Source organism: Euprymna scolopes, chromosome 33 (genome assembly GCF_053919585.1).
Source record: "Euprymna scolopes isolate OS-2025 chromosome 33, ASM5391958v1, whole genome shotgun sequence".
NCBI lineage: Eukaryota > Metazoa > Mollusca > Cephalopoda > Sepiida > Sepiolidae > Euprymna > Euprymna scolopes.
In genome coordinates, this window is record NC_136514.1 from 6,217,851 (window position 1) to 6,244,214 (window position 26,364).

At 35.3% G+C, this 26,364-nt stretch overlaps 1 protein-coding gene across 1 annotated transcript in view; it reads right to left on the minus strand.

Moving 5' to 3' along the window:
* The window catches only part of LOC145258129 (uncharacterized), a 55,436-nt gene extending 31,288 nt beyond the window's left edge, over window positions 1-24,148 (minus strand). Inside the window, exons 1-6 of the mRNA XM_080115871.1 lie at window positions 23,991-24,148; window positions 15,820-15,896; window positions 11,350-11,430; window positions 11,012-11,139; window positions 7,237-7,381; window positions 6,548-6,648 (exon numbers count right to left, since the gene is read on the minus strand). Of these exons, the coding sequence (XP_079971997.1) occupies window positions 6,548-6,648; window positions 7,237-7,381; window positions 11,012-11,139; window positions 11,350-11,430; window positions 15,820-15,896; window positions 23,991-24,016 (558 nt within the window). The 5' untranslated portion in view covers window positions 24,017-24,148. The remainder of the gene's footprint in view (window positions 1-6,547; window positions 6,649-7,236; window positions 7,382-11,011; window positions 11,140-11,349; window positions 11,431-15,819; window positions 15,897-23,990) is intronic.
* Between the last annotated feature and the right edge of the window lie 2,216 nt (window positions 24,149-26,364).

The following is a 26,364-nucleotide window of genomic DNA, read 5'->3' on the forward strand; positions in this document are numbered from 1 at the left end:
ATAACATCCAAGTTGTAGTCAGGTGGGAAACAGGCAAACGGAAGAGAGTTCCACAGGTGTACACTTCTAAGAAAGAAGCTTTGTTCATGGAATCTACGTTGTGATTTAGGCACAGATAAAGAGTGGGGAAAATTAATGACAGTGGTTTCAGCTAGACGGGTAATTCAAACGGGTAATTTACAATGCTTTACTTCTTATTGTCATGCGAGGATATATTTTCCTCTTTAAAAAAAAAAATGAAGAAATTACAATTTCTTACATAAATAATATTATAATTATCCAAATATAATAAATCTAAGATATAATAAAAATATTTATTAATATAATTAAATATTATAATAATATAATAATACTTAAAATATTATATAATTAAATAAAATATAAAACATAATAAAAATATTTATTGATAGAATTAAATATTATAATAACATAATAATACTTAAAATATTATATAACTAGCATTTCAGCCCGGGTGTTTGGAGGTGTATGTTGAGCAAAAAAAAAAACAAAAGACAGAAAAAAAAGAAAAAAAAAAGTCAATTTTTTAAAAACTTTGACCCCTATTATGACCCCGTTAACATTTATTGTTTTGGACTGAAATCAAGTTATTAAGTTAAATCGATGTCCAAAGAACCTATATCTAAAATTTCAAGTGTTTAGACCAAAAATTGTCGGAGAAGTTTGGCAGAGTTCTCAAAGGTCAAATCGTTGAACTTTGACCCCTTAACAGCCAAATTTCTGGCCGAAAACCAATTACAAAGATTTTCCCAAACCTCACTGTCATGTATATCAAATTTCGAGTCTTTAGCTCGAAAATTGACAGAGTTATTGCATAGGGAAATGTAGACAGACAGACAGACACACACACTTTTATAGATATATAGATAAAATATAATAAATAGATATAAATAATAAATAAATAAAAAATAATAATAAAATATTATATAGTATAATATTAAAAATATTACTTTACAATTAGAATATAAAAATGTTCTGGACTGAAAGTGTTCTATTTTAGTTGATTCTAGAATATTCTTCAGTTGTCGAATGTGTTTGGTATTTGGTTATGATTAATGAACCGCTCTGAGAAAGGACGAACCTGGGTGACCTCTCAAATCGTAACTCTGACCGAGACACATGGAATGAAGAAATCCCAGTCATAAAGAGAAAACTGAATGACAAGCCTAAAGAAAAAAAACATCCTAACCCAGATAACAGACAAATCTTGGAAAACAGATTTTCTGAATCTTAATTTGACCAAAGAAATATATCTTTAAATGTTATAAAAGTATAAATATTAGACCCATAGCATAAAACTAGTACCAAAAACCTGGATTATTTCCCTTCGACCATCTTGTGCCTGTAAATTGATTTATATTTTCTTTTCTGCTTTCAATAAATTGAAATAAATTCTCTTTTTTTTCTTTTTAATCTTTCTTTAATTAATATATAGGTTGCTGTGTATTACCCCTAGACAAAACACAATAACATGATACAGTATAACTCCTATAATTTGAACATCCGCTTCATTCAAATTAGAGGATGCTGTTCAAGTTTCGTGATAAAAAAAATGTGTTGCAGTTAACTTTAATTTTCTAAGAATTAAGAAATAGTAAATGAATTTCATTGCTATATGATACTTCAAGTATATATTAAGTTGAGTTTACGATATATTGCAAGTAAGAATTGTTAAATATTATTACCAGGAATAAAAACAATGTAAAATAAATTAAATCTACTCTTATTTGTTAGGTATTTATTACCTAAGTTATCATCTACAGAAATCATACAGTTTTTTATTTATTCATTGAATGAGTCTCATTGCAGTTTCCATTTTCATCAATTGAGCTTTTTTTTTTTTTACACAGTGATCACCACTTATCAAGGCCCGGAAGCCACTCAGGGATAAGGGTTATTGCAAGTACATTACGTTAGTGTGGAGATTTGATGAAGTGTTTACTTAAGGGGGCGGTTCATTAGGAATTTGTTAACGTTGGACTTGAAGACATCCAAGTTGTAGTCAGGTGGGAAGTAGGCAGACGGAACAGAGTTCCACAGGCGTGCAGTTCTAAGAAAGAAGCTTTGTTCATGGAATCCGCGTTTTGATTTAGGCACAGATAAAGAGTGGGGGAAACTTTTCACAGTGGATTCAGCTAGACGGGTGTTTTTCGTGAAAGATTGGCGAGGGGGGACCAGAGATTGGAGTTCAGACGAGCACCTGCCATGGAAATAACGATAAAACAAGGATAGGCTTGCAACGTCTCTTTTGTGCGAGAGAATTTGCAGGGTAGAGAAAAGGGCATCCCCCACTAAGCCACGAAGTCTATTTTGTACTCTGTCAAGGCAGGATAGGCTGTTTTTAGCAGCTCCTACCCAGATATGGCAACAGTATTCCATCCTTGGACGTACTTGGCTTTTAACGTTCTTGGTTATTTACATTAGGGTCAAGAGAATGGGAGCTGTTGCTATTTTCATCACCATTACTGCCTTCAGGATATTGATCAGTAGTTTCCTCATCTTGTTGCACCCACATTTCAACATCATTTGCATTAAGTGATTTAAGAACAGCGTGGTTGGTCGGTAACCGTTTGGTTTCAAGAATTTTTTCTAGACCAGATGTATTCTCTGATTCTTTCAGTTCAGAAGCTTTTGGCTTTGGGCATAATTACCCCATACTTTTGTTAATGTGCTTGCTCGAACTTTATTCCATGCACTTGCGAGAGAAAATATGGCATCTTTGATAGTAAAATGGCGCTGAATATCGCTTATACTCACGGTACTATTTATCATATTCATCATGATAATAATTTCTGTCGAAACATTTTAAGTTCCAAATAATCCCTTGATCTATAGGTTCGATGACACTAATTCTGACTCAGGAGGATGTACTCTACAATTGTCCAACAGAAGCAAGCACTTTGAATCAGGTTTACCTAATTCAAGAAAACGTCTCTGGACAACTGGCACAAATTCTTGCAAAAAACATTTTTTAAACAACTGTTGATTCATCCATCCATTTCGTGAAGAATAATAGGATACTGGCAAAGGCGAAACTCCTTTCAATGCTCGGGGACACTTTGATTTGCCGATGACAAGAAGCTTAAGTTAATGAGTTCCAGAAGCATTAGCGCATACCATCACTGTTAGTCTTTTTTTTATTTAATTTGAATCCTTTTATTTTCTGCTCCTTGGATCCGGCTAATGTTTTTGTAGGTAAGCACTTCCAATTTACGCCACTTTCATCAGCGTTGTAAACATCCTCTGGTGTTAAACCATAATCGGCAATTATCGTCTTGAATTTGTCACAATAATTTGATGCTGCGTTTGTATCAGCAGACTGTTGTTTGCCTGACATTATATCTGACTAAACTATGCAAACAGTTTTACTGCAACTCTGCATCAAATATGCTAATACAATTTCAATGACGAGACAGTTCAAGTTTAGAGAAAGTCCAGGTTTAGAAGAATTCTAAATGAGAGGAAGTCCAACTTTAGTTCAAATATAAGGAGTTTTATATATATATATATAAGCCTGACAGATCCTGGCGTGGATGAAACATGGAATAATCTGTACAGCTTAATTGCTATATACATATATATATATTTACAAGATGGTCACCACTTATCAAGGCCCGGAAGCCACTCAAGGATAAGAGTTATTGTAAGTACAGTACGTTAGTGTGGAGATTTAATAAAGTGTCTACTTAAGGGGCGGTTCATTAGGAATTTGTTTATGTTGGACTTGAAGACATCCAGGTTGTAGTCAGGTGGGACGCCGGCAGACGGAACAGAGTTCCACAGGTATGCACTTCTAAGAAAGAAGCTTTGTTCATGGAATCCACGTTTTGATTTAGGCACAGATAAAGTGTGGGGAAAGTTTTTGACAGTGGATTCAGCTAGACGGGTGTTTTTTGTAAAAGATTGGCGAGGGGGGGGGGCCAGAGATTGGAGTTCAGACGAGCACCTTCCATGGAAAAAAACGATAAAACAAAGATAGGCTTGCACATCATCAACGTTCTGATCCCCATCTGGCATCAATTAAAATGAATAACTCTCGTCTTGGGGAGGCCTCAAGTTTTGACAGGCTTCTGGGCTTGACCTTTACTCCTGATCTTAAATGGAATACGTACATCAAATCTGTTGCCAAGGCCGCTGGAAAAATGGTCGGATCCTTCTATAGAGCCAGTAGATATCTCACTGCTGATGTAATTCTCTATCTATATAAGAGCCAGATACGTCCAAGGATGGAATACTGTTGCCACATATGGGCAGGAGCTGCTAGAAAAGACTTGTCCTGCCTTGATAGGGTTCAAAATAGACTTCGTGGCCTGGTGGGAGATGTCCTTTTCTCTTCGCTGCAACCTCTATCTCACAGAAGAGATGTTGCGAGTTTGTCTCTGCTTTATCGTTATTTTCATGGAAAGTGTTCGACTGAGCTTCAATCTATGGTCCCTCCTCGCCAAACTTTCACAAGAAACACTAGACTAGCTGAAAGCATTATCAATAATTTTCCCCACTCTTTATCTGTGCCTAAACCTAAACATAGATTCCATGATCAAAGCTTCTTTCTTAGAACTGCATGCCTGTGGAATTGTCTTCCGTTTTCCTGCTTTCCAGCTGTCTATAATATGGTTGTCTTCAAGTCCAATGTGAACAAGTTTCTGATGAGCCGTTCCACTTAAGTTAACAAATTTACCGAACTTCCATTACTATTGATTACTATATTGTCCTTTTGACTACTCTACACTCTTTAACCCTTATCATTGAGTGGCCTATCGGCCTTGATAAGTGGTGCCGCCTATGTAAAAAAAAAACAAAAAAAACATCCCTTCTGTGGGAGAGAGGTTGCAGGGAAGAGAAAAGGGCCTCCCCACTAAGCCACAAAGTCTATTTTGTACTCTGTCAAGGCAGGATAGGCTGTTTTTAGCAGCTTCTGCCAAGATATGGCAGCAGTATTCCATTCTTGGACGTACTTGGCTTTTATATAGATAGAGAACTGCATCAGTAGTGAGATATCTTGTGGAGCGGTAGAACGATCTCACCATCTTTCCAGCGACCTTGGCAACAGACTTGATGTACGTGTTCCATTTCAGATCAGGAGTGAAGGTCAAGCCCAGAACCTTGTCAAAACATGGGGCTTCTCCTAGACGAGAGCCATCCATTTTAATTGATGCCAGATGGGGATCAGAGCGTTGATGATGTAAAGATAGGAGTTTGGTTTTAGATGTATTAAAGGTAACCAGCCACGTCTTCCCCCACTGAACCACTCATTCGAGATCAGAGGAGAGAGAATCAGAGAGAGCTTTGTCATCTACAGCCTTTGATGTGTTGCCGTAGATGGTCATGTCATCAGCATAGATGTCAACGAATGATTTAAGTATGTGTTTAGGGAGATCATTGATGTAGATCAGGAAGAGAGTTGGGCCCAGGATTGACCCTTGAAGGACTCAAGCATTAATACTACAGACCTCTGATTTTTGTCTATCAACCACTACTCTTATGAGCCTGTCAGAGAGAAATGATTTAATGATAGAATGAATATTTCCAGTTATACCATAGCTGGAAATCTTGTGAAGTAGGCCTTTATGCCATACCTTGTTGAAGGCCTTTGATATGTTAAGAGCAATTGCCCTAGAAAGGAAGCCTTTGTCAAGAGATTCACTAATCCTATGAGATATAACCGTTAGCACATCTGCGGTAGATCTTGAAGAGCGGAAACCATATTGCGTGTCACTAAGGTTATTTCTGCTGAGGTGGTTGACTATTTCTCTATTTAATATGGATTCCAGCAGCTTACTCATGACACACAGCAGACTTATTGGTCTGTACTGAGAGGGAGATGACTTATCACCTGAGTTCTTAAATACAGGGCATACTGATGAGGTTTTCCAGGGTGTTGGAAAGCACTTCTCCATAAGGCAACGCTTATTTATATTTTTATAACTTATATATATATATATATATATATATATTACTATCCATTATCTATTTGCCTTTCTGGTACCTAAGATACTTCAGCTTTTATGCATTTTTATTCTCATAGCATTTATATGCTAGTTAATATGTTGCATAAAAGATCTTGTAATTTTGTTAAATTTACTTATTAATAGTTTTCTTTTTCTTTATATACATATATTATTATAAATAGTAACCGTATTATTCTACAATTTCTAATTTGGGAAGAGGTATTATCCACTGGAGAGCCATGTACTGAATAGCTGTCCTGTTTTTAAATCTCCAAAACAGCTATATGGTAAGCAACTGAGGATCCCCGTTTTCTATTTACAAAATTTTAGTTATGGTTTCTCTTTTCATCTTATGCAGTAGGTTAAATTTTTTTTTCTGAGAATTTAAACTGCATTCTTTCTTCTTATTTAAATTTTTTTTCAAAGCTTCTTTAGACTATATATATATATATATATATATATATATATATATATATTTCATATACATACAAGTCACCCACAGATAGACTATTTGGTGATATCACAGCTCTTCAGTGTAGCTAGACTGTTTGCCAATTAAACATATGAAGAAAAGATCTTACCTTATACGTGGCTCGCAAATCAATCCACTGGTTTAATTCTGGCGGCTTTCGGATCTGTTTTCGTCTGCATTCATTTTTTAAGCACATGCCTAAATCCCAATCTGGCAAAAAAACAATGTTTATTGTCTTTGTTGCAACTCATCCTCTGGCCTTCTTCAGGTGATTAACTGCGATGGGATAAGAATGTTGAGTCTCATAACTGTATTCTCAATATCTTCCATAATTGTTGTGATTTCACCACATTTTGGCCAACGAGTGACCACTCCTACCCAAGATAGGTCAAAACATGGTAAGACAACCACAACTATGGAAGGCAGTAATTACTGGGGATACAGTTATGAGACTCCGCATTCCTATCCAGTCACGAATAAGGCCAGAGGATGAGTTGGCCGAAACGTGGTGAAACAACAATAACTATGGAAATTAGGATAACAGTCCGTAAAAAAAAAAATGAATAAACTGAAACTACTTGATCAATTTATATGATTTTTGGAATATGATATTTTCTTTACATTATGGCTACACATGTTTCTTTATTTTTGGTTTTTACTATAGGGAACATTCTGAACAAGCAAAAGAAATTTTTTCCATTTAAAACCTTTTTTTTTTTTTTTTCAATAAAAAATTTTTTTTTTTTTTTCAATAAAAAAATTTTTTTTTTTTCAATAAAAAAATTTTTTTTTTTTTACCTGACCATGTAATGAAACAGCAAAGATTAGAATTTTGTTCTGGTGTTGAAAAATATTGAATATTTTTTTCTTTGTATAATTTTTCTAACCACTGGCTGAAACGTTTCAAACAAAACTGTAATGGGATGCCGTCATCAACTTGTTTCTGAAAAGTAAAAATTGATATAATAATATCAAAAGGTAAAAATTGATATAATAATATTATTAATGCTTATATTCAGACATGTTTGCTTGCTTGTTCATATTCAACTATTGTAAGGTCATTCCAGATTAAACAGTTTTTAAAATTTCTTTCTTCCATGTTTTCTTTTAAGATAGAAGCATAGATTTACAGTTTTATTTTTAGACTTAAAGAAAAATCACTAGAGATTGGAAGAGCCTAACTAGAAAATATATATTAAAAAGAAAGCTTTCTATATTATTCATTTGGTCAAAAAAGAAATAAATTTTCTATAAAATCATGACTATATGTTGTTAAATCGTATGAAATGTTTATTTGCTTATTCATCTTTAACAACCTTTCAACCATTATAAAATCATTCCAGATTAAACATTTTTTAAATTTTTTTCCAGAATCATTTTTTTAATTTTTTTTATTTATTTGCTTTAAGAATCAGTTTTTACAATGTTTTTTTTTTGTGTGAACATGGTTTTAGAGTGTGGACTTTGATTAAAGATACATATATATATATATATATATTTTAGATAGAAGTGTACATTTACAATTTTACTTTTAGACTCAAAGAAAAACCACTAGAGATTGAAAGAGCCTAACTATAAAATATATATTAAAAAGAAAACTTCTTATATTACACAGTGGAGCAATAAAATTGTCACCATAGAAAAGACGACATGATTCCATTTCCATTTGATAAAAACCAGTTTTCTTTTCCATCTTTTAGTTAACCAGTTGTGTACAAATCCCAAGAGCAACAGGAGCCTTCTATCATGTCTGAAAGTGACACAATGCTCAACGAGCGAGATCAAAGATACGCTGTACAACTCATGCTCTCTACCAATCCAAGTTATGACAACAGGACCATTGCCAGCACCCTCAAAATGCATTGCTGGATTGCCATGAATAACAGGGACGTGCCCAGGTTGATGAAGACAAAGTTTCTGGCCACGGTTATGGTCTTTGGTGTGGTTTCAAGTGAAGATCACATTATGCCACCTTACATCTTGAAAGTCGGCTTGAAAGTTAACACTAAAGTATACCTGGATGTGCTGAAGAGGGTAGTGATCCTCTCGTGCAATCAAGTGACTGCTAGCAAACCCTGGGTATGGTAGCAGGACTTGGCGTTGGCCCACAAGTTCAGAGACCTAGGCTTGGCTTCAGAAGGAGTACTACAACTTGGTAACTTTCTGCCACTTAACCTCCTCCTCCTCCTTTCCCGGCCTGAACCTACTGGACTACTTCGTTTGGGTCATACACCAAGAACATCACAAACATGACCTCCCACAACAAATCCAGCCTGATCACCACCATCTGCTGAGTATTCGCCGAGCTTTCGCCAGTGCTTGTAGAAAAGGCATGCTTTCCAGTTTCAAACCCGTATCGAGGTGGTGATTGAGGCTGAAGGCGGCTACATTGAATAGATGACAGTTCTACTACATAATCAAGTTACCTGAATTGATTTTTTTTTCAATAAAATTTTTTTAAATAAATCTGTAGCGTTGTTTTCTTTAGGGCGACAATTTTATCGTTCCACCCTGTATAATCTATTTGGGAAGAAAAAAAGAAAAATCAAGATCTTCATTTTTTAGAAGAATCAGATACAATAATACAGTTACGGATAATTTGTGTATGATGTGACCAGTCAAGTGATTGGATTGGACCTCTCTGATATTTGTCAAAAATTGACAGGAGTTTGGTAGAGATGATTCCTCACAAAGACAATGTCATTTCATATATATATATATATATATATATATATATATATATATATAATTTTTCTTTTATTTTTATTTTTTTTTTTATTTTATTTTTTTTTTTTATTTTTTTTTTTTTTCCTTTTATTAATATTATTTTTTCCTTGTACACATTTTTGTGAATTATTCCATGGATTTCTGCCTTTGGATTATTATGGACCATCTTCTTCCAATTACGGGATTTCCTTGGATTTTACTTGTACAAATGGAAATTCTTTTAACTTTCTTGAAGTTTTACATTTGGATTTTACTGTCACTGGATTTTTTATCTTCCACCAGACTATCCATTAATGTGTAATCACCTTTTTCTTTACCATATTCCCTCTGCTTAACTTATTTTGTTTTCAAGTAAGATCTTTGACTTATTTGTTGTTTCATCAAATACTTCTGCATGCAAAATCCGATCCTGCATTTTGCTAATTCCTACCCTCTGATGAGAAGGAGAGTATTTCTTCGAAACTCCGCGGATTAAGGACTATCCATTTATCTAGTGTTTCCTTTTCAGATTAAATATGTTTTTAACTCATTTCAAAGTGTTTTTTTAACATATTTCATTAACTGTTTGCTCATATATATATATATATATATATATATATATATATATATTAAATTAAAAAAAAAAAATGAAGTAAAATACAAAACAAAAGAAACTGAGACGTGCATGTGAGCATTATGTTTTTTCTAAACAGTTCTTGTAAGTAAAAAAAAAAATACTTAAGCTGAAATCGGAACCAAAACCTTAAGATAGTGGGTCAAGTATGATAACCATTAGGCCAGCTTAACACAATCTGTAAAAAGTGTTTTCAAACCTACTTATTCTTAACATAATGTGAATAATTCGCACATGCAAGCTGTGAAACAGTTGACAAAAAGATTTTAAAAAAAAGATGAAACAAACAAAAAAAAACATGAGAGGGGGCCGCTGATACCCATGAACCAATCCCCCACCCCCACCACTATTAGCACTAACTTATCTTGCCCCTGGTGACATCTACTTGTAATACATTTCCTTTTTAACCACTTTTACGTTTTGTTGGCCATACTGAAAATTATCCGGTGGTTTTATATGTCAATAATAGATGTGAACACCTGTAAAATAGGAAGAACCAATTTTTTAATTTTGACACCTTAACATTTCTTTTTTCAGGATAAAAATCAATCAAAAAGTTTTCCACATGTCTGAATACCCTATATACCAAATTTCAAGTCTGTAGATAAAAAATTCATTGAGTATATACATTGAGAAGTGTCCTCACAATACACATTCTCACATTTATAGATATATAAATATATGTCAATAGATTACTCTAAGAATTGTTTTTTTAATGAAATGGCAACATTAATCTTAGAAAACATTACGTTTAAAAGTCTACTCTGAAAATTATGGATGAGAATCATTTAGGGCAAGAAAAGTGTGATAACGGTGTGGAGAAGCATAGAAATAAGTGGTCACGGTTGGCATGCGCCCGCTGTAGGGAAGCAGTGGCACGTAAACCTGAAACCCTTCAGATACAAGAATGCAATTATGAAAATTTAGGCGCTGTTGGGAGTTCGAGATGGCAGACTATAGACGGAAGTGTTGCTTAACATATGTCTTTTGATTTTCGAACGCCATCTCATTCGCATGTGATTTTGTTGTTGGTTATTGAAAAAAGAAGGGCTGCTGCTGCTTATGGGAAGTGCGAACGTTTTCGCATGGAGAAGAAAAGAACACAAAATAATCCAGTTCGAGTTTTCTTTCCAACTTGAAATAATTTATGTGACTGAAATAGGAATTGCATAAATACATTTTTCAGTCACGTAAATTATAAATAATCTTTCGCTGGGTGTTCATGTTACTTACTTGAGTGATACCTGTTAGTTGACAACAAAATTCACTCAGCATTGGTTTTTCTTGTGGTTGAACGTAATATTGGAATTCACTCTCGATCGATCCATTGGAAATGTTCATCAACACTGCAGGAAATTCAACTAAAAATTTAAAATCAAAAAAAAAAAAAATTATTTTAAATTGAACTAAAAATTTTTTTTAAATTCAACTAAAAATTAAAAAACGAAAAGAATTTCAAGGTTATCACTATATACCACTTGCTCCGTTATTTTTTCAATATTTTAGACATAAAAATAAAATGTTGGTTTGGAATACCCTGTTAAATTTAATAAATAAAAGAGAAAACTTACTAATCTCTTGCGGTATTAGCTTAGTGTCACTCCAACAGGTTGATTCAAAATCGAGTACAATGATATACTGGAATATTTGTTCTAGAAAAAAAAAAATTGAAACAGGAAATGAAATTTGCAATATCTACAATTATTTTGTTACAAAAATCAGTTTTAGTTAAAAAAAAAAAAAAAAATGTCTTAATAACACAAAAGGATGTTTAAATTTACGAACACAAATTAAAAAAAAATGAAAAAGAAAACTGGGAAAACTTTTACATCTAGCTACAACAATTGTAATTTTCTGTTCTGTTGTTGTGTACCTTTTTTTTTTTTACTTATCAAAGCCTGACGGCCACTCGAGGATAAGAGTTAATGAATGTAAGGTGGTGGTTATCTTCAAGTTTTGTCACTCGACATTTACAAAGGTCTTGCCTAAACAAATTTTTTCCTTTTTATTTTTTCCGACTTCTTTTTTTTTTAATATGCAATCTCCAAGCCTTGCCAACCAACATTCACAATCCAAGGGCAACAACTAATGGTCAATGTGCGTGAGAACACCAACTAAAGATTCACCCTTAAAAAGTGTGAAAACAAACACAGTGACCCATAAAAACAATGCGGAACACAAACCCGAATACCCCCAAAAATCAACTTTTCAAAAGCTGTTTCTTCAGCGCACACTGACCATCAATTGCTGCCCCCAGATTGAAAATGTTTGTCGATGAAAGCTGAAGATTGCGTATTAAAAAATAAATGAAAACAATTTGGGTGACAAAAATTTAAGATAATCATAAATATGCATATAAAATAATTGGAAAAGAGCAAGTTTCAAACAAAACTAAAAAAAAAAGGGCCAAACTGCGTAAAAACGGCCAAAATTGTGAAACCAACCGAAAAACATGGAGCAGTTCCAAAATTGTGCCACTAGAAACCGAGCACTTCCCCCCAAATGTCCAAATATTGACTTTTTCTGCCCTTGACAATTTCATTCGACAACAATTTGCCGAAAAAATTAAAAAACAAAAAGATGAAACATAAAAAAAAAAGATGAAACATAAAAAAAACAAAAACATGAGGTGGGGACCACTCATACATGTGAACCAATCCCCCTCCACTCCACCCGCTATTTCCCCTGGCAACATTTGTTTTTTGACCACTTTTACATTTTGTCGGCCATACTTAAAAATATCATCACAAAATATGTCAATAATAGATGTGGACAACTGTAAAATAGGAAATGACCTCAGGGCACCTCTTTTAGGGATAAAAAGGAGTTGAATTTTCCTCACATTAAAAATCTACAAACTTTGTCTTTCTTTACAAAGACCATGACTTTGCCCTCGTGAGGAGGCAAGCAAAAAAAGGGACAAAGAAATATAATTCGTTTGCAAATCAAAACAAACAATAAAAAACATGTACTAAAACTAAACGGACCTTTCATGATCAAATTTTCTTTTCAAGAAAAATTGCTGACTATAGCATGATCGTTTTCAAGTCCAATGTTAATAAATTCTTATTGAGCCTTACTCTCAATCATTGTCACCAATCCTCACATTGTTGTTTTAGTGTCCTCCAGACAAATTCATTAGCCTTTATCATCAAGTGGACATATGAATGAGGTATAGAATTTGCTACAAAAAAAAAAAAAAAAAAAATCACTGAATGGTCGCAGCTTCAAAACAATTGTAAGGCGATCAACACTCTGTGGCTTGTACCTTGAATACACAATAAGTCTTCGACAAAAATGCTTTCAAACATCGAAACTCTCGATAAAAACCAACAAATTTAAAGTCCAAATAAAGCATATTAACCCAACTCATTTACGAGATGCCTTAAATAAATTTCAAGACTTTTTTCGTATGAGCACTTTTATAAATAGTACACACATGAAACTTTTGTCCCCTTTGAAGTAATCTCCTCTGACTGCAATAGACTTGTACCATTCCCAACAACTTCTGGAAGGCCTCATGGAAGTCCTCTTGTATGAGCATGTCAATGAACCGCGTCACAGCCTCTTTCGTCTCCTAACAACAGCCTCTGAGGTTTTTCTTGAGTTTAGGGAATAACCAAAAGTCACACACTATAGGAAGGGTGAGGAACTGTCTTGATGCCCATCTTGATCAAATAGTCTGTGACAAGGATGGAATTGTGAACTGGTGCATTGTCTTGGTGGAAATGCCACTGACCTAATTTGAAGAATGCTGACTTCTTCTGATGGAATCTCCCTGAACTCCCTTAAAACCTCAACATAGTGTTCCTTGTTCACTGTCTGTCCAGTGGGGATCATCATAAGTTTCTGGATGGATTTGCTCTGTCTGGCCTTCTTGGGTCTGGGAGAGGAAGCATGCTTCTACCTCTTAGTCTTTGGGTCATTAGCAGTAGATCCAATGTTCATCGCAGGTCACCAGAGCATCAACAACTGCGGGATCTGAATTGATGTCATGACAATATCTTTCTTTCTGATCTTTTCTGAGCACTCTTGGGACAAACTTTTGGCAAATCTTTCTCATCTTCAGTTCCTTGTGAATAATTGTGTGTACAGTTCCCACACTGACATCAAACTATGCACTTATTGTCTATATAAACACACGAACATCCTTATCCATGAAATTCTTTATTTGGCTAATCAACTCCGGTGGTCGGACTTTCTTACTCCTCCCACACCTCTCATCATCCCTAAAACTCTCTGCCTTCCTTGAATCTCTTATGCTATTCAAAAACTGATGCTCGATTCATGCAGATGGTCCAAAAGCACTCTGAAGCATTCCATATGTATATTTAGCATTTTTTCCAAGTTTAAAACAGAATTTTATTGCATATCGTTCTTCTAAAGTGTCCTCACATCCAGATTGTATTTTTGAAATTCACCAGCTGTGACAATCAGGCTTTAGTAGGGTGTATTCCAATTCCTGCTGTAGCTGTTCATTTGAACCTGAAAACATAAAAATTGGTCAGTCATCTCATAATATATACAGCAATAACATAATGAATTTTCAGGTCTACAACAATTTTAAATACTTGTACAAAAAAGTCTGAAAACTTATTGAAGGCAACTTATATCATCCGATACAATGCATGCCAGTATGTAAAACATGATGTAATGTTGCATCCCTCTGCCTGTTCTACAAGTATTTTAATGGTGAATGCTCTGGCGAACTGCAGACACTTGTGCCCCCACGACGTAGACACCCTCGACAAACGCGACAGGCAGCTAAATCCCACCCCACACTGTAGAGATCCCTAAATATAAAAGATCTTTCTACTCCAATAGTTTATTCCCCAGAACCGCTAAACTCTGGAATTCCATTCCAGGCTACTGCTTCCCCAACTGTATTGACATGCAGAAGTTCAAGTGTAATGTGAACCGACATCTTGCTGCCCAAATCCCAACATAGTACCCCAGTAGTTGTTGCCCCTGATAGTAGCCCCCTACACTAAAGTGGCAATGTGCCTTGTTTGGGGCGAAAATGTAATTAAAAAAAAAAAAAATGATGATGGAATACTAATTTCATCTTGGTTATTATTTTCACGTTTCAGCTGATGTAACCTTTGATCTTTTTCAACTGCTGCTAAGACTAAGCTTGTTTCCTTCAATAACTACAAGAAACCTTCTCTACCACCAATAGCAATGGCCAAGAACACATTGCCTGAAAGTACTTCTTTTAAACTCCTCAGCCTAACGTTTACAGGGAATATGAACTGGAATAGATACATTGAGAGCATTGCCAAGGCTGCTGCAAGGAAGGTTGGCTCCCTCTACCGTGCTAGAAAACTACTTACGCCTGACAGTATCCTATACCTCTCTAAGGCAACCATTCACCCATGTATGGAGTACTGTTGTCACATCTGGGCTGGTGCATCTGCTGCTTGTCTCTCGCTCCTGGACAGGGTTCAAAAGAGAGTCGCCAACCTGATAGGTCCTGAACTGTCATCTAGGCTTCAGCCTCTGTCCCATCGACGAGATGTTGCATCCCTCTGCCTGTTCTACAAATACTTTAATGGTGAATGCTCTGACGAACTGCAAACACTTATACCTCCCCGAGGTAACTACCCCCGACAAACCCGACAAGCTACTAAGTCTCATCCCTTTACAGTAGAGATCCCTAGGTGCAAGAAAGCCTTTTACTCCAATAGTTTCTTCCCCAGAACTGCGGGTCTTTGGAACTCCCTTCCGGGATTCTGCTTTCCCAACTGCAATGATATGCAGAAGTTCAAGTGTAACGTTAACAAACATCTTTCTACTCATCTCCCTTCATAATGACCCCGCTAATTAAGTCCCTGATAGTAGCCCCCTGCTTCAAAGTGGCGCTGTGCCTTGTTTGGGGTGAAAATTGAATAAAAAAAAAAATAAAAAAATATGGACCGGACACAGGTCATGAAAGATAAAGGCATTTATTAACAATCAATTCTAGTTCCTGCTAGCATATAAGAAAAAGTCGAGTTATTTTGTTTTGTGACATAAGTGTGAGAGCAATAAAAACTACTTACTTAATACCTTCCGTCTTTTATTTCTAAGCTTCTGACCAGGGGAAGAAACAGATCGTTTTCTCAATAAGCCCAACTCTCTGAAAAAAAAAAAAATTTTTTTTAAATAGTTGATGCACTTTTCTACATTGGTGTAATTTGAAAATGAAAAGAAATAAAATTTTGAGAAGTCTGTTCAGAATACACCCCCCTCCTACAAAAAAAAAAAAAAATCTGTGGATGTATATACCTGTGATGAAAAGAAAACATTGTATACAAAAAAAAAAAAAAATCACATAAATTGATCAAGTAGTTCTATTTTTATAAAAGAAAATCATTTTTAAACAAATTTGAGATTTTCCAATGCCCTCCCCATATTAAGAATAGTTTTCTAAAATCTCGATTTGAAGTTATCTCTCTTGTTCCTGTAGAGTGTTTTCAAGATGGCATTACAAGATTGTCACTGATAGTTAAGTGATAAAATTTGATTTTCTTATTTAAAAATAAAATTACTTGATTAATTTACATGATTTTCGGTGTATGATATTTTCTTTCAGTCACGGGTACATACATCATACAGATTTTTTATTTTTTCAGTGGGGTTGGAGGAGTTCTGTACAAGCACAGTTTTTTTTTAAAGTTATGTTTATGGTTAGGTTAGGGTTGGATTTTTTTAATTTGTTTTACAAATAAGAAACAGGTAAGAATTGAATTTTAGCGTAAAAAAAAAATAAATTTCGACATTTTTGAAATGACAAAGTAAAATAAAGTAATAAGATAAAAACAAGAATTTATTGAAAGAAATTAAACTTTTGATGATCCCTTCGAACATGTAAATAAATTGTAGATTCTTATACTGTACATAGATTTTGACAATTTGTCAAAACTGGAATCGTTTTACATAATATCATTGATTATCTCCAACAGACAACGGTGTCAATCTAACATAAAATGATTCATATATTATCCATAACTTTTTCTTTAATAATTATACATCTACTGAATAAATTTCCCCAAAATTTAGTGTATGCTCATATTTTTCCATCACAAGGCAGTATTTCTTAAAGTTTTCCTGTTATTTTTAATTAGGCACTGCCAAAAATTGAAGAAAAACAAAGTTTTAATAGTCCACAATAAATAAATTAATATAAAAACAAAGTTGTTTTTGCTTTTTTTTAATGAATTCAAATTTATTAAAATCCATTATTCTGGAGCAATTTTTTTCCAGAAAGATAAAAGCCTGAATTTTATATGAAAAGCAGAATAATATAAAACTTTTTCTACTATTTTTAATAGAATTTTAAATTTTCAAAAAAAAAAAAAAAAAAAAAAAATCACAATTCATTGCCATTTTTGTCTCGATGGATAACATATTTAATATTTTTTTAAAGGTTTTTGAATCAATTTTTTTCATATCTAAATAAGATTTTTTTTATTTTTACAAAGGAGTCGCCACTTATCAAGGGTTAACGAGTGTACAGTAGTCAATGGGACAATATCGTAGTAATCGTCAGTAGTGGAAATTTGGTAAATTGGATTACTTAAGGGGATGGCTCATCAAGAACTTGTTCAGGTTAGATCTGAAGATACCCATATCGTAGTTAGTTGGAAAGCAGGAAAACGAAACAAAGTTCCACAGACGTGCAGTTCTAAGAAAGAAGTTTTGTTCATGGAATCTATGTTTAGGTTTAGGTACAGATGAAGAGTGGGGAAAATTATTGATAGTGGTTTCAGCTAAACAGGTGTTTTTCATGAAAGTCAGACCAAGGAGGACCATAGAGTATTTTTCATGAAAGTTAGGCCAAGGAGGACCACCATAGATTGGAGCTCAGACGAGTACTTGCCATGAAAATAATGATAAAGCAGAGACAGGCTCGCAACATCGCTTCTGTGGGAAAGAGGAAGAGGTTGCAAGGAAAAGAAAAAGGCATCCCCTACTAAGCTACAAAGTCTATTTTGAACTCTGTCAAGGTAGGATAAGCTGCTTCTAACACCTCCTGCCCAGATGTAGCAATAGTAGTCCATCCTTGGACTTAGATTTAGTATGATTTGCTATAAAAATATGCAAAAATATTATAACATAAGTATCTGAATTTCAAATAAATCCATCTTTAATCTCACTATAGATTTCACGTGGCGAAATTAAAAAATCCATAAGTTAACGATAGTTTGGAAGAAACTACGGTAGCCCAACTAAATAAGTTCATTTAGTAAACGTAAATTTCCATGTATTTTAAATGTTTGTTTTGATGATTAAGTGAATTTTTTAAGGATTTAATTTTTTTTCATAAACTATATATATATATTTGTTGCCTACATAACTCCTGAAGTTAAGCAACGATGGGGCTGGCCAGTACCAGATGGGTGACAATTTTGGCAATGCTAGGTGCTGTATGTATTGCATCGGTATCTTCATTAAGCTTGTTTTCACGCTTGGTTTTCTTAACCCTGTCTTGCCATCAGGGTCAAGTGTTTCTGGACGAGAGAGTGTGGTAGATGCAAGTCCCCCCCCACACTTTTAACTAAGTCAAGCGCAGTCAGATAGTTGACAAACCAGCAATGTTTCTATTTACTTGCCTTCCCAGGAGGGCAGAGTTGGACACAAAATCGGTTTTTAATGTGGGGGAAATCAGGTTCCCCAAAATGGGGCACTCTGGTTGGTTGGTTTTGTTTTACGGCATATCAACCCTTTTCGGGTTATTTAATGCCGAATACAAAGATTTTGAAGAAAATTTTTTTTAATAGAATATATTTGTTGTTTTCAAATCAGTTTCTATTTAACCCATAGTTGGGACCCTAACAGGTACTACCACTCCGGGTCAGAGTGGACTTGGAAGCAATGGCAATTAAAGGGTGGCTCCACACTCCCCAAAGCCCGCAAGCTGGGGCCTCACCACTGGATATAGTTTAAGGCCATATCCAGGACCTGGGGGCATTCTGGATAAGAACAAAAATGCTCCAGTCTAGAAAGATTTTTCCTTCATTGAATGAGAAAAGTATAGGTTAAGTGTAGCATCAGAACAGATAGTACACTCTGATCTTAGCCCCAAAACCGGTGATGTTTGTGGTCTTCATCGACAAAGATGGATGACATAATCCCACTTCTTCATTTGTGGTCATTTCTACCTTTAAAACAATTTTTAATGTAATCAAACAGGTAAATGCTCTTTTTTAAATAATTGAATTAAATTATAATTCCGAATGCCATTTATGGTGAAATGGCAATGGATCCATGAATTACTAAGTGGGAGTGCCTACAATCTGAGCCAGGACTGCCAACAAGAACCGAATAAAAAAGTCAACCACCTGCTCTTCATGGATGACTATAAGTTTTATTTTACTTCAGTCAAAGTTCTCAGAAATCAAGGGGCCCACGACCTGGGGCTAACACTTGAACTCTATATGAGATACATAGATATTCGAATGTTCCATTAAAGTTCTTTATTTTTCAAACACTGAGTTAATAAAGAAGTTGAGAACATAGTTTTCCTCTCCCCAATTAACCATTTTCATATATTGTAGTATATATTTTATTTTGGTCTCTTGGTCTTACTGAATTCCAGGACAAGAATTTATCTAGTCTGGTGGAGTATCCATTTTCGTGCTGCTACTTGAGGTAACATCACTTGGAGAAGGTGCACCATTCCTTGTAAAAGCTAATATGGGTTAGCCATAGCAAGGAGATCTTATTTGGGCAGCGAATACTATGTGATTTTGAATATTTGGTCAGGGTTTACTTCTATGGAAAAAGTGGTGACGTATAGCTTTGACATTGTTGATTGGCCACAGAGAGAAATTAACAGGCTAGACACTAAAACAAGAAAAATGTTAAAATTATACCGAGTAATATATAGAAACCTGTATCTACCAAGAGTGTTACGAGAGCAGTCGCCTGTTCTTGTAAGTAAGTAAAAATGGAATAGGATAGTCCGAGAATTTGAACCTGGGAAGCTTAGATTTGGAATTAAGATTCAGGAGAATTCCAATCATGAGTTTAAAATGAATAATACAGATATGTTATTGAAAAGGAATTCGTTGTTTAGAAATGTTATTGAAATAGGAATTTGATGATTCAATTCTGTTTATGAAAACTTAAATTAAATTGAGGTTATCTAGATCCGAACAATAGAAAATGTTAAACATTGGAAAATAGGTTGGGCCAAAAATAGACGAATTTGGTCTACAGAATGAGATAGACATGTGAGGAACAGTGCATGTTTTAGACACGTGAAGCATGTCAGGCCACGGGATTGATATGCACGTTTTTTGGCCATGCAATGACGTCATGGCTAAGAGATGAATTGTCAATATAGTTAGAGCTTTAGTGAAACAAAGAGATCAGTGCCGAGGCAGGGTCGAGAGAGGGTCGGACAGAGCTGACATGAGTCAGAAGGAACCCACCTTTGGAGGCGAAAGGTTGGAAGTTGAAATCATGTAGAAACTTTGAATTCCTTGATGCGAAATCATTGACCAGTCAAGAAATAAAGGACGTCATCATATTTTGTAACTACTGTCTTGTGTTATGCGATTCTACAAACAAGGTATTGTGAAGTTGTATTTATAAGAACTTGTGTTCCACTCATCTGTATAATGAACTTGTGTATAAACTCATATAAGAATGTGTCTTCATTATCTTAAGAATGTGTCTCCCTCTCAGTATCAAGAAATAATGAATGTCCCCTCTTAAGATGAAAGACTGACAATCCTCATCTCAAAAATACATGTGTTAAGAAAATATGTGTCAATGTTATAGAAACACTCTCCAGAACTGTATAAATGCCTTGCGTTTGTATTACTGTACACATAGATTCGAAAAAGTTGTTAAAAAAGAAATATATAACAAATAAATGTTATCAAAGGCAAGATAAGTTACTTTTCTACCAAACTGGATATAATTTTCATGTTTTTATTCAATTTAACATGTTTATTCAGCTCGAAAAGCATACAGTGTTTACCGATGTATCGGAAAATTCAAAATGGCGGCTGACTCTCTCTTTAACACGGTAAGTTCGGAAAAAGGTGTAATAAATAATAAACTAGACAAAATACTGTTAGAAATTCGCTCAATATATGTTACCGTGACATAACTTGACATATATTCGGTGGTTTTTTAATAGTATTTTGTCTAGTTTATTATTTATAACACCTTTTCCTGAACTTACCATGTTAAAGAGTCGGCCGCCATTTTGAATTTTCCAATACATCGGTAAACACTGTATGCTTTTCGAGCTGAATAAACATGTTAACTTGAATAAAAACACGAAAATTATATCCAGTTTGGTAGAAAAGTAATTTATCTTGCCTTTGATAACATTTATTTGTTATATATATATTTTTTTAACAACTTTTTCGAATCTATGTGTACAGTAATACAAACCCAATGCCTTTCTTCTATCTCTCTCATATAAACCCTCATCAAATAGTATTACATGTCACTGTCACATTAAAATGTACTCTATCCACTAATAAGAACTACATAACAAGAGGAGTCGGAGGCATTGGTTTGTCAGAGATTAACGATCAACATGGAACCATTATTGTGAGCACTGTAGTACACTATCTGATAAGCTCCCATAATCCAAACCTTAAAATGGTATATGAACACCAAGAAAAGAGAGCCAGTAGAACTACTTCCATCACAAAACTGACCAAACATTTTGCACGAGACTGTCTTACAAATGAGACAGAAACAGAAAGCAAGCCCGCCAATAGAAATAGCCTAAAAGAGTCGGCAAAAATTCATGAAGACCTTCCATTGCAGAAAACTGGACAATAGGCTAACTAACAGCGTGCCAAGTATTTCCTGGATGAACTATCACAGGAATATATTGATAAAAAAGGTTCTGTAGATTGGCTTAAAAAGGGATCTCTTCACTATGATCAGGAGAGAATGATAATGGCCGCTCAAGATCAAAGCTTGATGACCAATGCTTTTAAAAAGATGAGTGGTCTCAGCAATAACAACAAGTGCAGGTTCTGCCACACAGAAGTAGAGAGTGTGAGCCGCCTGACATCCGGTTGTGAAGTCCTGTTTGTGGATGGCTATTATACAATGTGACACAATAAAGTGTGTAAATTCCACTGGAAACTTTGTAAAAACTTGAATATCCAATGTAGCAGCAAATCTTGGGAACATGTTTACCGGAATCAACAGTTGGAAATAAGTCATGCACCATCCACCATGACTACGAAATTCCTACAGCTACAAACCTGGAAAATGGGGTTATTAAGCCTGACATAGTGATATGGGACAAGAAGGAGAAAGTGGCAACCCTAGTTTAAGTCAGCATCCCTAATGATGCTGGTCTTAACAGAGCAGAAAGGGAGAAAATAAAAAGCATTAAAAACTATGTAATACACAAAAAAAAAAAAAAAAATGAACATTTTTTTTTTTTTTTTGAAAACTTTGTTATTCCAAAATGTCCGCTATAAATTCCTCGGCGACTAAGTCACTTCACTACGCAAGTGCACACGCAAACGCATCGTGTAAGAAAACACTGCTGAAGGTGGTAAATGGCATAAAATAGTCCTAGGTTCCAGGGTTCATAACTGAAAATGAGCACCCACTTTATGGTCACCTGAGAGAAGGGGCATTTTATTGGCCGAAAAGTTTTTTTGTTTGATTTATTTTCTTTCCATGGTATTAACCCCTGAACTCTGGGACTATTTTCCATTTCACAGCCTAGCCTTCGTTTATGTTAAACGTTTTATGTATCAAACTGCCTTGTCACAGGGTAGTATTGGCGAAAATTTTAAATTAGATGAAAAACAAGTAGTTTTTTCAAATATAAATCCATGTAATTCTATATGTTATCAGTGGTGGCCATTTCTGTACGTGCAAGCGCTCATATTTTTGACGCGCATGCATCACAAATATGCACGCACTGATAACATATAGAATTACATGACTTTATATTTGAAAAACTACTTGTTTTTCGTCTAATTTAAAATTTTCGCCAATACGGTAAATTTTTACGACGTCCAGCATATTATAAACACCCCAATCTCCTCATGTTAAGAGCGGCTTTCAGAATAACCCCCCCCCCAACTCGAAAACCGTTCTTAACATTGGTTGGAGAACAAAAAATCTTTTAGCCAATAAACACACAAAAAATGGGTATTATTTTACTTTAAGGCCCGTCTCACGTTCGTATCTAAAAATATTTTTTTTTGTAGATTTGGATGTGCTACAAATGAATCTGCAAACCGTTTCCGTCGCAAAAAAAGTTTTCATATGAAGAAATTACTTTTTCAAAAAGTGGGTGACTACCGGGTGATCACTTTTCCATGTAAATTTAACTGAAAATGGGCACCCTATCGTGCTGAAATAATAACGTTATTATTTTGAAAGCCATTCTTAACATAGGGAGGGGAGAGTGTTTTTAATTATTCTGTACTTCCACCTAACAATTTAATAATAATAATAATAATAAAAGATCTCATGTAACTTGAATTTAACCTGAAAAAAAAACTATTTAAAAGTAGCGCTGTCTGTGGTAAAGTGCACAAGCATTCATTTTTTATCATACTAATGCAAAATTTAATCAAATATTATTTACTTTTGTAAGATATAGGTAAAAAAAAAAAAAAAAAAATGAAATATATATATATATATATATATAGGTATTTTTTACGACCAGCCCAGCGCCAGCGTAGTATAAACACATCCAACCACCCCATGTTAAGAACGGCTTTCGGAATAAATACCTCCCCATGTTAAGAACGGCTTTCGAGGTTGGGGTGTTTATTCCGAAAGCCGTTCCTAACATGGGGAGGTTGGGGTGTTTATAATATCCTGGGGCACGTCGTAAAAATTTACAAAAATAAAATTGTTTACTAAAGTTTAAAATTTTATTTCACGCCAATTCGTTTATTTGTTTTAGAAAAAAAAAAAAAAAAAGCGCAACTCCGGTTTGGTAACCAGATTATTATTTGTTCCACTCGAGGTTTTCACTTGACACAGGTACAGCCGGGTGTAGAGTCGCCTATTCTTCCGTTACGCGCTTTGTTTTTATTCTGTTAACTACAATTAAAAATACTCGAAATGGTTTCTTATTTAATAGTTTAGTAAATAACAAAACCACTTATCGCTGATAAACAATTTTTTCATCGAATTCTGCTTACGTTGTCAATCTTAACGAACTATTCTAATTTTGGAATTATTAATTCGAAAAAAAAAAAAAAATTATATTTACTTTGCCAATTCTTTCGTTGTTTTCATTTCGATGTACAAATCCGTGCATGGAATAATATTAAGGTTAGTCAATCATCGGATCGTGTCAGGAAGAAAAATTTAAATTTCCCTGAAAGTTGACATGTGACCGCCGGTGTGAAAATATATTTGTACCTTAAAGAAAAAGGCCCGGAAATGTAGTTACGTGTTGTTCATTTCTTTTTCTCTTTCTTCAAGAATAAAAAGCGTTACTTGTTATTATTGGAAACTTTTTTCTTTTCAAAGCACAGTGCCACTTTGACGTAAGGGGTAGCCCCTTACGTCAAAGTGGCACTGTGCTTTTTTGGGAACAAATTTGCAGGGATATTATGTAGGGAGTTGAGTAGCAAGATGTCTGTTCACATTACACTTGAACTTATGCTTGTTGGTACAGTCAGGGAAGCAGGGACCCGGGAGGGAATTCCAAAGTCTAGCAGTGCGAGAGAAGAAACAATTTGAGTAGAAGGCTTTCCGGCATCTAGAAATCTCTACAGTGTAGGGGTGTGATTTTGCTGCTTTTCAGGTAAGTTGGGGTATATACGTCAAGGGGTTCAAGGGTTTGGAATTCATCAGAGCACTTTCCATTAAAATACTAATAAAACAGGCACAGGGATACAACATTTCATCGATGGGACAGAGGTTGGAATTTGGTTGACAGTGTGGGACCTATTAGGTTGGCGATTCTTTTTTGAACCCTGTCTAGGAGTGAGAGACTAGTAGCAGATACACCAGCCCAGATGCGGCAACAGTACTTCATGCATAGGTGAATGGTGGTCTTGTAGAGGTACACGATATGCTCAGGCATTTAGAGGTAGAGAGAGCAATCATTGGCAATGCCTTCAATGTATTTGATCCAATTCATGTTGCCTGTGAATGTGAAGCCGAGGAGTTTGAACAAAGAGCTTTCAGGTAGTGGATCATTAGTAATGGCTATTGGTGGTTGAGAAAGTTTCTTGTAATTATTAAAGGAAAGAAGCTTAGTCTTGGCAGCATTGAATGTTATCACCCATTTTTGTCCCCGTTCCACTACAGACTGGAGGTCTTCCTCTATGGTTTCTGTAGAACTGGAACCTCTTTCACTCGTTCCAATGCACTGAGTAACCGTCTGTCTTGTAACGTCACCTGTTTGCCGTCTGTACAGCAAAAAACTGCCACACTCCTCCAAGCGACTTCACAGGTAGGCCGTTTGTATGTCCATTTCTATTCACCCCCCCCCGATCTCATGATCACAGAGATGGCAGGGAAGTGGTGCTCTCTTCCATCGGGTGCTTCTCCGAAGGGGGACTGTGCAGGCCTCTTGTTCACTTGCGCTCTCATCTGCAGTCTGAGGGTTGAAGAACACTATCATGCTGTCCTGTGCATGGATGTGTAATAATGAGACTTGGAACACATGTGTCTCGTTGGTAATAAAGGAACTGAATGATGGCGTCCCGCTTTATTAATAGATTGCTATGCACATGCGTGCGTGCATACAAAAGTTAGATCAAGAAACCGGGACGAAAGAGTCTATATAAAAGTTACTGAAACGAAAGAGCAGCGATATCATTACAATTACAGTGTAAGACGGGAAAAAAATCACCACATTTGGAATATATTTGTTTTTTTTCAATTCGGTTTCTATTTAACCCATAGTTGAGACCCTAACAGGTACTACCAGTCCGGATCAGAGTAGACCTGGGAGCAATGGCAATTAAAGGGTGGCTCCACACTCCCCAAAGCCTGCAAGCTGGGGCCTCACCATTGGATATAGTTTAAGGTCATGTCCACACATCTGCATCCCACTTTATTAAAAGATTGCTATGTACATGCGTGAGTGCATACAAAAGTTAGATCAAGAAACCGGGACGAAAGAGTCTATATAAAAGTTACTGAAACGAAAGAGCAGCGATATCATTACATCTCCCGTTCTCTGAAAACAAAGATGACTTAGGCATGTAAAACAAAACAAAGAAAATGGAAAAGCTGGTTCAAGGTAGACTGCCTGAACAGCTGCAGCGAAGCAGGGGATTATTCTGTCCCATGAGAAGCTTGCTGGGAGGTTATGAGTGTGTGCTTATCATGAGTTCATTTTTTATGGTGGTCGTACCACCCTACTACTACGGGTACATTTTTGAGTGTCATTTGGCATGTTTGGGGCTGCACACACAAGTAGATCCACAGATGTCGTACATTTTTGTGAAGCTGGTTGACATAAACTGCTGATGCCTCATGTGAATGGGATAATCTAACAGCTTCCTCGATTCTGTAACCCTTCGGTTTGTTTAATAGTTACTTTTGCAGTTCAGGTATGGGTGTACTGGTAATTAGTAACTCAACGAGGCGTTCGTTTAATTTATCGGCACTGAAATCACATTTCT